This window comes from Simochromis diagramma, unplaced genomic scaffold (assembly GCF_900408965.1).
Source record: "Simochromis diagramma unplaced genomic scaffold, fSimDia1.1 OVJJ01000545.1, whole genome shotgun sequence".
NCBI classification, from domain to species: domain Eukaryota; kingdom Metazoa; phylum Chordata; class Actinopteri; order Cichliformes; family Cichlidae; genus Simochromis; species Simochromis diagramma.
Window position 1 is genome coordinate 5,026,896 of NW_024387371.1, and position 16,057 is coordinate 5,042,952.

General features: G+C 40.4%; 1 protein-coding gene across 2 annotated transcripts; it reads right to left on the minus strand.

The window, feature by feature from the left end:
• Positions 1-474: 474 nt before the first annotated feature.
• Positions 475-8,649, minus strand: LOC120719175 (specifically androgen-regulated gene protein-like). Of its 2 annotated transcripts, XM_040008188.1 has the most exons (5): positions 8,447-8,649; positions 8,131-8,206; positions 5,412-5,596; positions 3,439-3,601; positions 475-3,330 (listed from the first exon to the last, which is right to left on the minus strand). In XM_040008188.1, the coding sequence occupies exons 3-5, from the start codon at positions 5,460-5,462 to the stop codon at positions 1,823-1,825; spliced, it is 1,722 nt and encodes a 573-aa protein (XP_039864122.1). In that variant the 5' UTR covers positions 5,463-5,596; positions 8,131-8,206; positions 8,447-8,649; the 3' UTR covers positions 475-1,822. The 2 variants fall into 2 exon arrangements, with proteins under 2 accessions (XP_039864122.1, XP_039864123.1); XM_040008189.1 differs by lacking the exon at positions 8,131-8,206.
• Between the last annotated feature and the right edge of the window lie 7,408 nt (positions 8,650-16,057).

Consider the following 16,057-nt stretch of genomic DNA (forward strand, 5'->3'; position numbering starts at 1 on the left):
AACAGTGAGTACTATTCAACTCCGAATTAAACAAATGTGCTTCATCTCTTGATGTAAAATATTAAAAACAATATTCAAATTTCCACTCGGCTCATATTAAAAATTGCGACTGGGAGATCGACATCAAGGATTTACTTTCTTATAAAAATATTTTTAGACTTTAAACAAAAAAAGCATGGAAATATTCTTAGTGTAGAAAATGCAAACTAGAGGCTGGACTTTAAAAAAAAAAAATCATGCTGCAAAGCTGTCCTAGGCGTTATCAAGATCAGAACAAAACGATTTGTGAGTTAAGGGCTGGTATCAAGGGCAGGGCTCAAAGAATTACAACAATGACACAGTACCATTGGCACTGATCCAGCCATGCAGAGACAGCGCACCTTCACCTTGCTAATTTCTAATTGGACAATTAAAGAGGAGTCATTGTTATCCGCCTGGACATGCCAAGAAAATTTTAATTTTGCTCATTTTTTCCCATCAGTACTGTCTGGAAAGTTTAGTTCCAAAAATAGCCAAATGCGTTGATCCAGTCCCTGCTTTGTTCTTTATTAGCTCTGTAGTTCTGCACCCTGCTGTAAACAGCTGCTCAGATAAAACACTTTTTCAAATTGAGCTTGCGTTCACAGAAGTAGGTGACCTCACCGGCAAATTACAGGAAAGAGCAATTCTATTTGTCTAAAAAGCCTGCAGCAGCAATAAAATGTTTTTCAGACAAACCGTCGGCTCGTAAATGAGCCATCATGAGCAGCAAAGATGTTCCATGAAGGCTGAACCGCGAGGTGAAAAACAGGTTGTACTAGTTCACTCATCATCACATCAGATAAAGTTGCTGAGGCTGAGCCACAAAACTGGTGCCTCAAGTTTTGATTCGATATGACAGACGCATCTACGTTTTAAAAAAATGACCAAAAGGAGTCAAAACAATGACATTCAGAAAGCAGTCAGTTTATGGTTTAAATAAAAGATGGAATAAATGCCTGCAACTTGTCGACCCATTAACTCCAGACATGTAGCTGCTATGTAACAAGCTTATGCATCATTATTCAGCCATGCAAAAAAACCTTTTAGAGCCTTCTCACCCAGTGCTCACCGACTATGTGCTTTGAGTTACGGTAAGGTATGTTCCCGAACATCCCTTCCCCATATCCATTGATTTAAAAAGAAAAACAACATCTTCTAATTATGATACAAACTCTACAAAGCAAATAGGTTCAGTGCAATTCACAGTAAATGCACAAATCTGAGTACTAGCCAGTGGTTGGTAAAAGGAAACAAAACCAGACAAAAAGTCTAACAGACTGTAGGAAGTGAAAATCAAATTACATAACACAACAGCAACACATGGAAGTACCTAAAAGGAGAAGTACAAAGAGACCCTTTGAAAGCACACAGCGAGGGACATTAAGAAGGTTTCTACTTATACTTCACAAAATAAACTGAAATGACTAAATAACTCGCTATTGTCTCATAAAAGCAACATCATTTACTTTACAAAAGTACATATATCACAGTGACAGTTAATGAATATTAAAAATATCCTTGACTGCTAGTGCTGTGGGGAAAAAAACATTGGAAATAAGGTTGTACAATATAGGTAAAAAGTACATTCAATAATGTCCTTGACAGTCATTTAATTCCAAGTTTTGTCAATGCAGTAAAATAAAAAATGCATAAATATGTGGTTAAGCTGCTTCCTAAAAGCTTTTTTTTTTTTTTTTTTTTTTTTTTTTTTAACTGTCCATATTAATCACGTAGAAAACTCTGGTATGTTTCTTAACATACATCATCTTAAAGTAGTCTGACAGATAAATGAGGTGCATATTCAATCTCTTAGCAGTCCGAGCTTCTTCAGGGCCCCACGGCGGTGCTCTTCATTTTCTGAACGAGGGCAGATCAGCACGCTGATACCTTGTGATCGAGGCAGTTTCTGAGCGTCTCTGGAGTGATGCAAGGCAGTGTGGGCAGGCAAGGCCTTCTGTGAGGCTGGCTCTTTAGTAATGGAAGGCTCTGCCTCCAAATCCTCTCCTTGAGCACTTGAGAACTCCTTCCTACTCCCAAGAGAGGCGGGGCGCGGTCGATGGTTACGCAGCTGGTTGAGGTTCTGATTAATGCTGGTGCCCTGACTGGCCTCACCGTAGTCTTGACCTGCTGTATATCTGCTTATACCCACCTCAGTGCGCCCGAGGCTGGCTGATTTGACCTTTGGCGGTGTCAGCTGCTTGACCAGGCCAGAATAGGTAAGAGAAGTGGCATCTTTGACAGCAGATGGTTGATTTTCTGAAGGAGAAAGCTCAGTGGGGTCACTGAAATCAGCAGGTGCTGGGAGAACATCAGGATCCAGAACTGTAAGAGCAGTAGAAGTGTTTGATGGTAATATAGCACCAGGGTTCAAAGGCTGGACAGTAACAGAGGCAGGGGGAAGGTTATAGAACTGTGATGATGGTGGTTCATTCGGAGCTGCAGGGCTGATTGGAGGAGAAGAAGAAGATGAAGCTGCCCAAGACACTCTGGTTTTGAGAGGAAGTTTAGAGCTCTGGTTTGGGATTGATTCTTCCTCCTCACTGCTTTTAAGCAGGCCGAGCTTTCTGAGAGCCTCCATGCGAACTTTGTGAGGATCCAAGAATGGCCGCTGTTCACTGCTGTTGAGAACTGGATGTGCTGAGTTTCCATCAGAGTTAGTCATCTTGTGAGATTTCAGAATAATGTTGGGGGGAAGCTTTTTAGGCTTTGGGGCCACAACAGGTGGACTTTTGGGCTCTGCACTTTCAGGAGACGCTGGAGCAACAATTTGGGAACTTGTGAGCAGACTGAGAGACTCAGGCTGAGGTTTGATTTGAGGTACCTTGGTCACAGGGCTTGTCAAATCTTTCTTGACAGAGGCCCTCTGACGAATCTGCTCCAAATCAAAGGTTATTCCCGGCTTTTTCCTGGAAATTCCCACAGATGGAGTAAGGTCTTTTACGTTCACAGGCTGTGAAGGAGAGTCAGGCTCATCCCTAAAGTTTAAGGGAGGTGGAATTACACTCAGATCAATCACAGAGGTGTCAGTAGATGGTCCTGGACAAACAATTGTACTTTTGACACTCTCAGGATCAGCATCTTCATTTGTGGCTGAGCGTGACATCTCAGTCTGTATAGCTGATGAGTGGATTCTGGTATCAGTAGAAGATTCAGGGATTAGAGGACTGACTTGTGGTTCAGAGATTTGATTTAGCTGAGTTTTTCCTTCTGTGGCTAATGCTGTGGATGCAGGTGGTGCTGTGGGCACTTCATCACTTAGAAATGATTTCTGGTCGCGTTTGGAGCCATTAGGTATCAAAGTGGAAATATCTAATTAAGAAAAACACAATTACAACAGTTAGTGTTGCAGCACAAACCGTGCATCTGCGAAGCAAATAAAGGTACACAAGAAAATATACACAACAGCACATCACATACCATTTACTCTCATCTGATCTGCTTTTTCTGTTAGACTCTCATGATGTGATTCATCATTCGATACGCCGCTGTCCTCCTGCGTCTCCAGCGCTTCGATTGTTTCTTCCAGATACGTGAGACACGCCCTCTCCTCTGCAGATAAGTGGTCCATGCTGTCTTCACTCTGCACAAAAAATGAAATTAGATATTTTTTCCTATCATGTGTATTTTTCATGACTTTCTCAATTTGATTCTCATATTATCACACGACTGTTTTGCATTTCTTAACGCTTTTTTAAAAATACCCAATTCTCCCCATACAGTTTTAATAATATAACATCTTATTCAGTTTGTCATAGGCTCTAATTTAAATGACCACACAGTGCTGGTGTGTGGGGTGGGAGGGAGGAGTCTGTCAGTCATGTTAGAAGAAGAAAGACTCCACTACTGCATTTATTAGCAAGATAGGGAACTTCCCAGACTGGACGTTATCAGAAATGAGAGTGTCACGAGATCTACCTGAAACAGCTGAGTTGTGCTCTGATCACGCCACAAATAAAAAGCTATATTGCAAGCTCCAGTCTCAGCAGCAATGACCCTTCTCATAGCGTGAAAAACTCCACCTGCTGATCTCCAGCATTCAGCTGGAAAATCCCGAAACAAAGACAGGCGGGCAGAAACTCCTCCAGTCACATACCAGCATGCCCGGAGCATAGCATGAGGCAAACTAGGTGTGATAACTGCCTGTATTATGTGTTTAGCTTCATTAGTTTGACTTGTTTCTAGTGACAGCTTAATTTGCATTGGCAGCAAAAAGTCAGACTTGTTCCTGATGGGTGCTGGACTCCATCAGGGCTGTCCTTTGTCAAAGATTTCTAAGGACAATCAAGGGGTAGAGGGTGTTGAATTCTGTAGTCTCAAGTTCTCATTTCTGCTTTTTGCAGACGATGTGGTTCTCTTGGCTACATCAGCCAGCGGCCTCCAGCTCGTACTGGAGTGGTTTACAACTGAGTGTGAAGCATGAAGAATGAGAATCAGGACCTACGAGTCTAAGGCCGTGGTTCTCAGCCAGAAAAGGGGGAAATTCTGTGTAGTGACTCACTAGTCTCCTCCAAAGGGTGTCTATGTTCACCCTGTAGAGATAGAGTTGGGAGCTTATCTGGGAGGGGCATTGAGTACAACTACTCCTTTTCCTCAAAAGAAGCCAGTTGAGGTGGTTTGGCCTTTGACCAGGATACCTCCTAGACAAGGTGTTTCAGGCATCTCCTACAGGGAGGAGGCTTTAGGGCAGACCCAGAGCAAACTGGACGGATTACATTTCAGGGATACCAACTGATTTTTGCGTGTTTATTTCAGTTATTTTATATTGAAGTCAAAATGAAACTGAATTGGTTTCATCATATAAATTCAGCACAAATAATGATTAAACTCATTGGCACCAGAACCAAAGGATGATAAATAAGCTTTTAAGAAATAATGTAGATTAAATCTGTAAGATTAGGCACAAAGTATGCAAATTAATTGTAACTTTACCATATCTAACAATACTCCAAGAAGAAATAACGTTTGCTATTGTGATTTCTTCTTACAGTAACTAATTCTTGGGAACCCAGCTGGTAGTCTGTGTGTTAAATATGCAGTAGGTCAAACAGATCCAAAGGAACAACTTCCATCCATCTCCTAGTTTTCTCTTATTCTATATTAGCCTGTTGGAAAAAAAAAAATATTTCAGGTGGCTGCTGGTGTCTGAGGGCTTCAGATTGTTTATACTTCATTTATGAAAACATGTGCTGAAACCCTTTGAAAGCTCCTCACTGACTAAACATGAGAACCTTTCACCAATTACAAATTCAGTTCCTCTCATCTCTCAGACTTCACAAATCTCAATTATTTCTTTATTCTCTTCCAGTCGAGGAGAGAAGCGTTTGTGTTTGTTCTGTACGAGAGAGTCAGTGATACAGACGACTGAGATAAAGCGCTATAGCGGCACTCACATAGCCAGAGTTCGTGCTGATTACACTGTCCGAGCTTCCTGCGCTGTCCATGTTGCTACGGGAACACCACCTGGCCACGTGTCACTCTTTGGCATTGCACATGAAGGAAGATGAGGGCATCACATGCTCTTCGCGGCCCTGTTTCGTTTGTGTAAATCTCACTGAAAGTCTGTCTCAGGAAAAATCTGAAATGTCAAGGACAAAAGCATGAAACTACAATCAGATGAAATTTGTGAGTCACTACTGTCTCCACAGTGGAAAATGTTCATTTCTTTGACCACTGACTGATGAAGCCTTAGTTTGAGGCTAAATATAGCTAGAGAATTAGTTGGTAAACAAAACAGCATCTTTACAATTATTGTGATAAATTAAGGTCATAAATAACAGCTGATAGTTTAATGATCCTCATAATGTAATGGCTGTCTTATTTTTGTAACATGATTCAAATGTGCTGTCATGGTCACTATGATATATTAAGAAAATCTAGTTATGCTAATTGAGTCATTAAATAAAATAATGGTTGAGCTAAAACTTTTCGCCTTTTTTTTAAAAACAACGTGGATCGAGGCACGCATTAAAGGAGAGTAGCTGTGAAATGGAGAATATTTTCAGTTATGCATATCTGTCATGCATAGTGATGTCTTTCACAGGAAACAGATTAAATGTTTCATTTATTAATAATTAAACTCACCTGTATGCCAACAGAAAAGACCTCTTATGGAGACCACTGTCGCATATTTTTAAAAAAAATAAAATTTTTGAGTCAGTTTCTAGCAAAAATGCCAAATATCTCAGAAATTTGGCATCTTCAGACTTAATAATTCATTTTGCTTGCGCTTAATTGTGCTTTCCTTCTTTTTGCCACCTGTAACAGTGTATTTATGATTCATTACTGGTTTGGTCTTTAAGATATTTCTACAAATCAGGAAAATGAACTAGTCATCGCAAGCAGACAGTGCTGTCAGCATCTCTTAATAATCAGTATTTCAGCCATTATGATATAACAATCAAACGCTCTTACTTGCAACTACACACGGTATACCTCACATGGCAAATTTGTGCCAAGAATCCAGATATGTTGTGTTACTGCATGCTTGTGCCTCCGCTCCCTATCTTTTGCGTATCACTACTGGCAAGTCAGGCATGAGGAAAGTATGCTAGTCGCAAAAAAAAATTAAATTAAATTTAAAAAAATCAACCAAACCAACAGGTTGATTATTAATGAGAGCGTAAAGAAAAGGCAACTTCAAGTAGGTGTTTTTTAGGGCTAGAGCAACAATTGTCGACAATGGTCATCAAAAGTTTTTTAGCTAATTAACTCTAAAGCTAAATGGGTCAGACAAATTGATAATTTTACTTAAAAAAGCAATTTTACGACCTGGTATAGAACTTCTTTACCACATAGTGCTGCAGCCAGTTCAGGTATGTTTGTGGAAGCACAAGCAACACCATTATGTTGATTAAAAATACAAGCGTAACAGAATTAAAGTTTCTTTTCATACCCTGCTGCGCCTGCATGCAAATTATCCCCCAAAATAACATGCTGTGTGTCACAGCTTTAGTTTATTTGTGCAATAGTAAATTAATGTGTTTCGAGAAGTGAGAGAAACTCAGACACTCAGAGGCCCATTCAGCAAAAACAATACATAACTCTGTCAGAATAAGAATTACAATGTACATCGAACATTCTCATAAAAACAACACTTAAAAAAAAGCTAAAAACTAACACTTCCTGTGGGCCCATAAAGAGCATCATTTTATTGCTGCAAGTGAAATATTTGAAATATTACTGAACAGTAAGATTGGGTAACAAGTGGGGGATTTTCTATGACTTTTGTTTTGAAATCTTGCATCTAATTAAAAAGACAGTGACAGACTTTTCCTTTGTTCACTGAACTTATCAGCTCTATCTTCTGTACATGGCACTTTTGACCTGATGACATGAAAACTTAGCAAAGGCAGCTGATGAAAAACCTGATCATCAACCCCCACATTCCCACATGTTTTCTGGAAACAAAAGCTAGTTGACAAAGCACACACCGGCCTCCCACAGTAAGCAGCTAATTATCGTCCCTCCCTTTGTCCAAACCTGAGCAGGCAACACCTCTCAAACTGGAGCACTGGCAAAGCACACTGCACCCACAGCTGAGTCAGGATTTAATAGTGACAGGAATGTCACTTTGCCTGCTTCCATGTCTTCGACACAACTCTTAAATGAAGCCAAACACATGAGCGGATGAAACCTTTAAAATATGAAAAGGGAGGATCAGCTCCAGGCCTTAAATGTGAGAACAGCTGCACAGTTTGTGAGCTAGACTTATTAAAAACCCAGGATAATGATTGATAGCTTTTGATAACAAATCACAGTGCCTTATTGAAAAACTCAAAAATGTTAAGTATGTATTCAAGGTTAGCCAGCCAGAGCTGGTTTAATGATTAACAATAAACAAAGATTCATGGTTAACATTGGGTTGTGCAACTCACAGCCTGTTTGAGAGAACAGAAACATGTCTTTAATGTTCACACTTGTTCCATTAAAATGACTGTTAGTGACATTTATGAGCAAATATTTGCATTAATCCTGACTCTGATAACCGGGGTCTAAACACTATGGTCAGTTGTGTTATCTCTAAAAACAAATTTAGAGCATAAAAACTGATAAGTAATGCATATCGGAGCATTTCTGATACTGATGTTAGTCTTTTGCTGAATATCTTACCCGTCTCTCTATTCCTGCTGCACTCTCCTCCACCCGAACAGACACAAAATGACACTCCAGGGTCAAAACTTACAAACTAAGTAAAAAAACACAAACACAAAAACATTATGTTACACCTGATGGTAAAATCTGCTCTGAACAAATCGAGCGCACACACTTACACACACGCACCACTCTAAATGATCACTGTATTTTCATAAAGTAGACTTACGAGCTTTCACACAACTTCATTTCGTCGTTGCCTCCATTGTAACACATGATTTCACCCTAAACGAGCACATTACGCTTTTAAGAGGACAGTTTCCTGATAACTTACCAGATATGCGTGAGAAAGGTCGGTGAAACTGCGCTGCTGTCAGTCCATAGCTGCGGGAACCTCACTCCCCCGACAGCGCTGTTCCTGGAAGTAAAACTCTGCGACTGGTAGTGACAGACGGGAGAGGTGTGAGAGGCTTACGGCCAGGTGAGGCAATTAACTTCCGCACAGGTTGGTTTGTGGCCAATCAGAGAACTGGGCGACTGAGACTTTTCCAAGGAAGAGCCAATAGGAGAACAGCAGTAAAACGAGCGAAACCTGAAATGATTTTTCACCTTTCACTTTTCTGTGTGGAATACTGTCACGTATATTAAGTTATTATAACACTATATATAACTATATATACGCATGTTAATAACATATTTAAACCAATGTACTGTAATTCAATTGGATTTGCATAGCGCCACATCACAACAGTCGTCTCAAAGCCCTTTACTTGTAAAGTAAAAGCGCTACAATAATACAATATAATATAAAAAATATGAATAATACAATATAATCCTACAATAATAGCAAAACCCCAACAATCAGATGAGGCTCTATAAGCAAGCACCTGGCAAAAGTGGGAAGGAAAAACTCCCTTTTAAAACCTTTTGACAGAATCAGGCTCAGGGAGGGGCGGCCATTGTCGCCACCTGTTGTGGATGAGGAGAGGGAGGCAGGGCTAGAGACAAGCTGTGGAAAAGAGCCACGGTTTAATAATAAGTGATGATAAGTGCAGAGCGGTGTATAAACACAAAGTGAGTGAAAAAGAAATACTCAGTACATCCAAACCTTCCAGTTTGGATTCGTGAGACAGACACCATCTCTACTTTTAAGATTAGGCTTCAAACTTTCCTTTTCGCTAAAGCATATAGTTAGGGCTGGATCAGTTATGCTGCAATAGGTGTAGGCTGCTGGGGGTTTCCCATGATGCATTGAGTGTTTCTTCTTCAGCCACCTTTCTCACTCATTATGTGTTAATAGACCTCTCTGCAGTGAATCATACTTGTTATTCATCTCTGGCTCTCTTCCACAGCATGTCTTTATCCTGTCTTCCTTCTCTCTCCCCAACCGGTTGTGGATGATGGCTGCCCCACCCTGAGCCTGGTTCTGCTGGAGGTTTTGTCCTGTTAAAAGAGAGTTTTTCCTTCCCACTGTCACCAAAGTGCTTGCTCATAGGGGGTCTTATGAGTGTTGGGTTTTTCTCACTATGTATTATTGTAGGGTCTACCTTACAATATAAAGCACCTTGAGGCGACTGTTGTTGTGATTTGGCGCTGTATAAATAAAATTTAATTGAATCATGGGAAGCCCCCAGAAGCCTTGGCCTTTTGAAGCATAACTACAGGGAGTGCAGAATTATTAGGCAAGTTGTATTTTTGAGGAATAATTTTATTATTGAACAACAACCATGTTCTCAATGAACCCAAAAAACTCATTAATATCAAAGCTGAATGTTTTTGGAAGTAGTTTTTAGTTTGTTTTTAGTTTTAGCTATTTTAGGGGGATATCTGTGTGTGCAGGTGACTATTACTGTGCATAATTATTAGGCAACTTAACAAAAAACAAATATATACCCATTTCAATTATTTATTTTTACCAGTGAAACCAATATAACATCTCCACATTCACAAATATACATTTCTGACATTCAAAAACAAAACAAAAACAAATCAGCGACCAATATAGCCACCTTTCTTTGCAAGGACACTCAAAAGCCTGCCATCCATGGATTCTGTCAGTGTTTTGATCTGTTCACCATCAACACTGCGTGCAGCAGCAACCACAGCCTCCCAGACACTGTTCAGAGAGGTGTACTGTTTTCCCTCCTTGTAAATCTCACATTTGATGATGGACCACAGGTTCTCAATGGGGTTCAGATCAGGTGAACAAGGTGGCCATGTCATTAGTTTTTCTTCTTTTATACCCTTTCTTGCCAGCCACGCTGTGGAGTACTTGGACGCGTGTGATGGAGCATTGTCCTGCATGAAAATCATGTTTTTCTTGAAGGATGCAGACTTCTTCCTGTACCACTGCTTGAAGAAGGTGTCTTCCAGAAACTGGCAGTAGGACTGGGAGTTGAGCTTGACTCCATCCTCAACCCGAAAAGGCCCCACAAGCTCATCTTTGATGATACCAGCCCAAACCAGTACTCCACCTCCACCTTGCTGGCGTCTGAGTCGGACTGGAGCTCTCTGCCCTTTACCAATCCAGCCACGGGCCCATCAAGACTCACTCTCATTTCATCAGTCCATAAAACCTTAGAAAAATCAGTCTTGAGATATTTCTTGGCCCAGTCTTGACGTTTCAGCTTGTGTGTCTTGTTCAGTGGTGGTCGTCTTTCAGCCTTTCTTACCTTGGCCATGTCTCTGAGTATTGCACACCTTGTGCTTTTGGGCACTCCAGTGATGTTGCAGCTCTGAAATATGGCCAAACTGGTGGCAAGTGGCATCTTGGCAGCTGCACGCTTGACTTTTCTCAGTTCATGGGCAGTAATTTTGCGCCTTGGTTTTTCCACACGCTTCTTGCGACCCTGTTGACTATTTTGAATGAAACGCTTGATTGTTCGATGATCACGCTTCAGAAGCTTTGCAATTTTGAGACTGCTGCATCCCTCTGCAAGATATCTCACTATTTTTGACTTTTCTGAGCCTGTCAAGTCCTTCTTTTGACCCAGTTTGCCAAAGGAAAGGAAGTTGCCTAATAATTATGCACACCTGATATAGGGTGTTGATGTCATTAGACCACACCCCTTCTCATTACAGAGTTGCACATCACCTAATATGCTTAATTGGTAGTAGGCTTTCGAGCCTATACAGCTTGGAGTAAGACAACATGCATGAAGAGGATGATGTGGACAAAATACTCATTTGCCTAATAATTCTGCACTCCCTGTAATGGAAGATTCGGGCTCACCTGATCCAGCCCTAACTATAAGCTTCATCAAATAGAGATATATCTTTAAATTTGAAAGGGTGTTTGTCTCCCGAATCCAAACTGGGAGCTGCTTCCACAGACAAGAGGCCTGAAAGCTGAACATTCTGCCCCTCATTCTACTTTTAAATACTCTAGGAACCGCGAGTCTGAGAGCGAAGTTCTCTATTGGGGTGGTACAGTACTATGAGGTGTTTAGGATAAGATGGAGCCTCATTATTCAAAACCTTGTATGCGAGGAGCAGGATATCTGGATTTAACAGGCAGCCAATGAAGAGAAGCCAGTATAGGAGAAATGTGCTCCGTCAGTTATCTTGCTGCAGCATTTCGGCTCAACTGAAGGCTTTTCAGGGAGTTTGGAAAATAATGAATTGTAATATTGCAGTCTACAAGTAATAACATATGAACTAATTTTTCAGCAACACTCTGAGACAGCACATTTCTAATTTTGAGATATTGCACAATTGCAACAATGCTGTCCTAGATATTTGTGTAATATGAACACTGAAAGATCTATCCTGGTCAGAAATGACTCCAAGGTTCCTCTCAGTGTTACTGGAAGCCAATGTAATGCCATCCAGAGTAAGTATCTGGCTTGACACCACGTTTCTAAGATTTTTATCACGGAGTAGCAGAAGAAGCAGGAAATTAGAGCACAAAAAGAAAGTTTGATTTGTTGCCAAATCAAAATTGAACTATCTTGAGGGGAACAGGAACATCTGCATCAATTTTCACTGCAATTAATACTAAAACATGAGTGTGTCAACCTCAGAAAATTAAGAGGTTAATCAGAGCCATTAAAGACTGTTGCTTTAGGACATTTGTATCTGTGGGAAATGCAAGGGAAATCCATCCAGTAGATGTGGAGCTATTTCAGCCTGCCTGACCAACATGACTACAACACAACTTCTGTGAGAATACAAGGTAACCTAGATTCTCAGCATCTGATTGTAAAATTACTACCACCAAACATTTATTTCAGTAATAATATTTTCCATTTTTACAGGCCAGATACCACACACAGTCTGTGCAATTTCTGTGAGCAAAGCAGAACATCTGTGGATCAGATCTCACAGTCAGCATCTGTTTTCCAGGAACAGCAGCATATGTCTGTGACAGATGTGTAAACATCTCCATCATCTCATCTGTCATTGGGCCGCTGCTAGTACATTTTCTTTCCATGCCAGCAGTCACATCAAAGATGCAGCCATAGTTTGACATTTTTTAAGGACATACTCATTACTCAGATTACAGAACAAACTGAATTCACTCTTGCCAGTTGAATTTGCAGCTAAAAACAATGAACAACTTAAGTTTAATTGGAAATACTTTGTAATACACGGAAAACATCAGGTATTTCAATCACTCGCTTAAATATTTTGTTAAATAAACTGAGTGAGATTTGCCTTTTCTCCCCCAAAACCAACATTAGAACTTCTATTCAGTCAACATTAAAAGTCTATTTCGGTTTACATTCACAAATGTAATAATTATTTTGAGTAAACACATCAACGTCTTGTTGTTGACATTTCACCGCAGCTGGCATTCGAATTATAGCTGCAGCAATTTTCTTCCGACTCATTTCCCTCATAACAAAGATAAAAATAATTGTCAAAGCACAACCAGAAGTTGGGGCAATTTCAAACCTTTGCAATATTTAAATTAACTTGAGCCGATAAAGCTAAACATGAACACAAAGTCAAAAGCACAATATGGGTTATGTAAGGTTTAAAAGGTGACAGCAGTAATAAAACTGAAGGTGACCGAGGTCAAAGGGGCAAAGAAAAGCAAAACTGTTGTGTTTATAATCCTGTGCTGAAAAGTGAACTTCAGTTCAAATAAAAAGTTTCTTTGTTCTGATTTAATGAACTTTTTTTTTAATAGACTGACAGAAGAAGCAGCTGTAATACATATTCCCTTTGTAAATCCACTGAGCTGTTGCAGAGAAGTTTATGATGTGGAGATTGGGTGGAGAGCAAACATTTCATTGGAAGACGTCCACTAACCTCGGCTGCCCTGAGCCAAATCGAGATACTCTGAATGCATCGACACTCATGCATCACTTACCCTTAAAGACTGCAACAGAGCTGTAAATCCATCAGAAATTTACCCAAATTTGGAGGAAGAGCCGTTAAAACAAGAACAAAAGAATGTCCTAATAAACATCCAGAGACAACAATTCTAACTGTACCATTTATTAGTTGTACAATTATGAAAAATAATCATAAAAAAGACTGGAAGCCCAAGATTATTTACAATCTTTTTCTCTGAAGTGAGGTCCCTCTTCTGAGTCATGTTCTCAGCCTTCTTTTTTTAATGTTTTTTTTTTTTTTTTTTTAAATCACAGGGTATTTATTCACGATATGTTTAACTTTATAAGACATAGTCCTTTTCTCTTTTTTGACAAGTGTCAAAAATTACATACGTACATACATACATACATACATATACATACATATATATATATATAGATATCTATAAAAACAAAAATCATTCAAGTATCAAAATACAGACCGCTAGATTCATGTATAATATCATTCTCATCATTGTTGTCATCAGATTAGTCCCAAAATATCTTTCCTGATCCTCAGCAATGTGCAAAAGCAGAGCAGGACCAGGCTGATGGCTAAAGGTGCTGACACCAGCGCGCTGAAGACAGTGTACCATAGAGTTATCGTACTGGCCGGATAAAAATGTACCACATATACAAGAGTTAAATCAAAATGAGCCGACTATGCACCCATATACAGATTGGTGGACCAAACAGTACCATTAACAGTCAACATATTAGGAGTTAGCTAGAGAAACATGCCGTGCCCTATTGTTCTTGTCTGCAGCTATAAATCTAGAGTCGTACCGGCCTGCATGGCAGGTTTGGTGAATAATCTTGTCGAGATTAACTGAACAAAGGGGCAGGGAAGGAGAGAAAGAACCACACCTGATCCAGTTCCAGCATTAGGACAAATCATAGTCCTATTAAAAAAAGTAAACACCCACCCACACACACACCCACACACGCGCGCGCATACACACGCAAGAAGTAAAATAAACGCCATCCCCCGTTATTTCAATATAAAACAGTCTTTTAGTGTCAGTTTCTTTGCCCCTTGAGTTTGGTAAGAGAGCTCCTCCCATGCAAGATTACATTGTTTTATCACAGTTACACATGTATGCAAGCTGACGGTGATGAAAGCAGCTAAAATGTTTGGATACAGGACAAACAACCCAGGAAGAAGTGTGTACCTACAGTGTGAGGTCTCTCGTCTGACAGTTTGTTTCATAATAAAAAGTGAATGTTCCTCATCTCTGCAGCAACTTCCCCTTTAACTACAAGTTCTGCTTTGAAAACGGCAGGTACATTTCCTGAAACGATAAACACCAACTCTCAGTGAGGGACGTGATGGTTCATTTCGGAGGAAATGCACGCAACAACAAACACATCCGTCTCTAATGTCGCACGGAACAACCATCACTTTTCTGAGCATCGAGAAGTTAAATGGAGGCGGGTGCGTGCGTGCGTGCAGGGTGATGAAGTTGGAGAAGTCTGATGAACCGGGGGAGCGTGTTGCGTTGGCGAAAGGTTTACATCAGTCTTATTCTCCAGGCCCGTGTGTAACTGTGGGCACAATCCGACTGCTGATGTGATCTGCTCGGTGAGAAGTGGGGTAATGATCCAGCAAAACATCCTACCCACCACTCAACAGGGCTCATTCCCGTCCTTTTCTCACTGTCTGGGATTGGCCACAGTGTCAGCTACAGGGAAGGGACACAGACACACGCACACAAAGCAGTGGAGTTAAAATAAAGTAAAACCGATGGACACAAACAGCACTATAGTGATGGATTACGTCCTTCGTAATGATTAACTCTTTTCACCAAGCATCTGTGAAACATTAACCTGGTATGACTGGGGGGGAAAGGCAATGCTGACAGGATGAACACTGAAGGCATTTGTTGTGAAAGGAAAAAAAAAGAGGAAAATGCACTTATTCTTTCAAACTTGAGGATTTTATGTAAGTGCTTAGGTGTAGTTAGTTCACTCTAGACGAAGCATTGAGTTTAAATCCTGACTGATAGTTGACGGCATGCCAGTTTTGAATTAGTTTGAGCTGTTTTTTTGGAGCAAGGACCACTAACATGCAGACCCATGTCTGCCTCTGTGCCCTATTCTGTCCCTCTGATGCTCTCTAGAAACCCCATCCCAAAATGCTTACTTCATTAGCATCAAAAGGATCATATCACAGTGCTAGGATCTTGGCCTCTTTTGGCTTTAAGCAGGCAGCTGACCGTAAGAAGAAGAAGAAGAAGAAGAAGAAGAAGAAGAAAAAAAAGCCTTGCCCTTAATTGATCTTATTTAACCTCAATAACACCTGCATCCCTGCGAACATAAACATGCTACAGTCCGACTGATGCATAGAATTACAGGATCAGTTTCACAGTTTCCTCAAGAAACGTGTCCATCCAGGTACAGGATGTGTGCAGCGGGTCACTCTTGGCTGTGGTAAAAATCAGTTTTCTCAGCACTCGGTGAAGTCAGGAGTTGGAACGTCAGAGTGAAAAGCCTCAGAGCGGCCGTCGCCTAACAGAGCAGGAAAAGCATTAAGAAAAGAGAGAGCTTATCACCAAGAGTAAAGAGTGGGATGTTGACAGTTGGGAAGAGAAAAAAAAAAAAAAAAAAAAAAAAAAAAAAAAAAA

Excerpts from the sequence above, each read along its gene's own strand:
- LOC120719175 (XM_040008189.1), bottom strand. The coding sequence starts at position 5,462 with ATGGACAGCGCAGGAAGCTCGGACAGTGTAATCAGCACGAACTCTGGC. Across the intron at positions 3,602-5,411 it reads TCAGCACGAACTCTGGCTAT|AGTGAAGACAGCATGGACCA; the intron begins GTGAGTGCCGCT and ends TTTTTTGTGCAG. Across the intron at positions 3,331-3,438 it reads AGATCAGATGAGAGTAAATG|ATATTTCCACTTTGATACCT; the intron begins GTATGTGATGTG and ends TTTCTTAATTAG.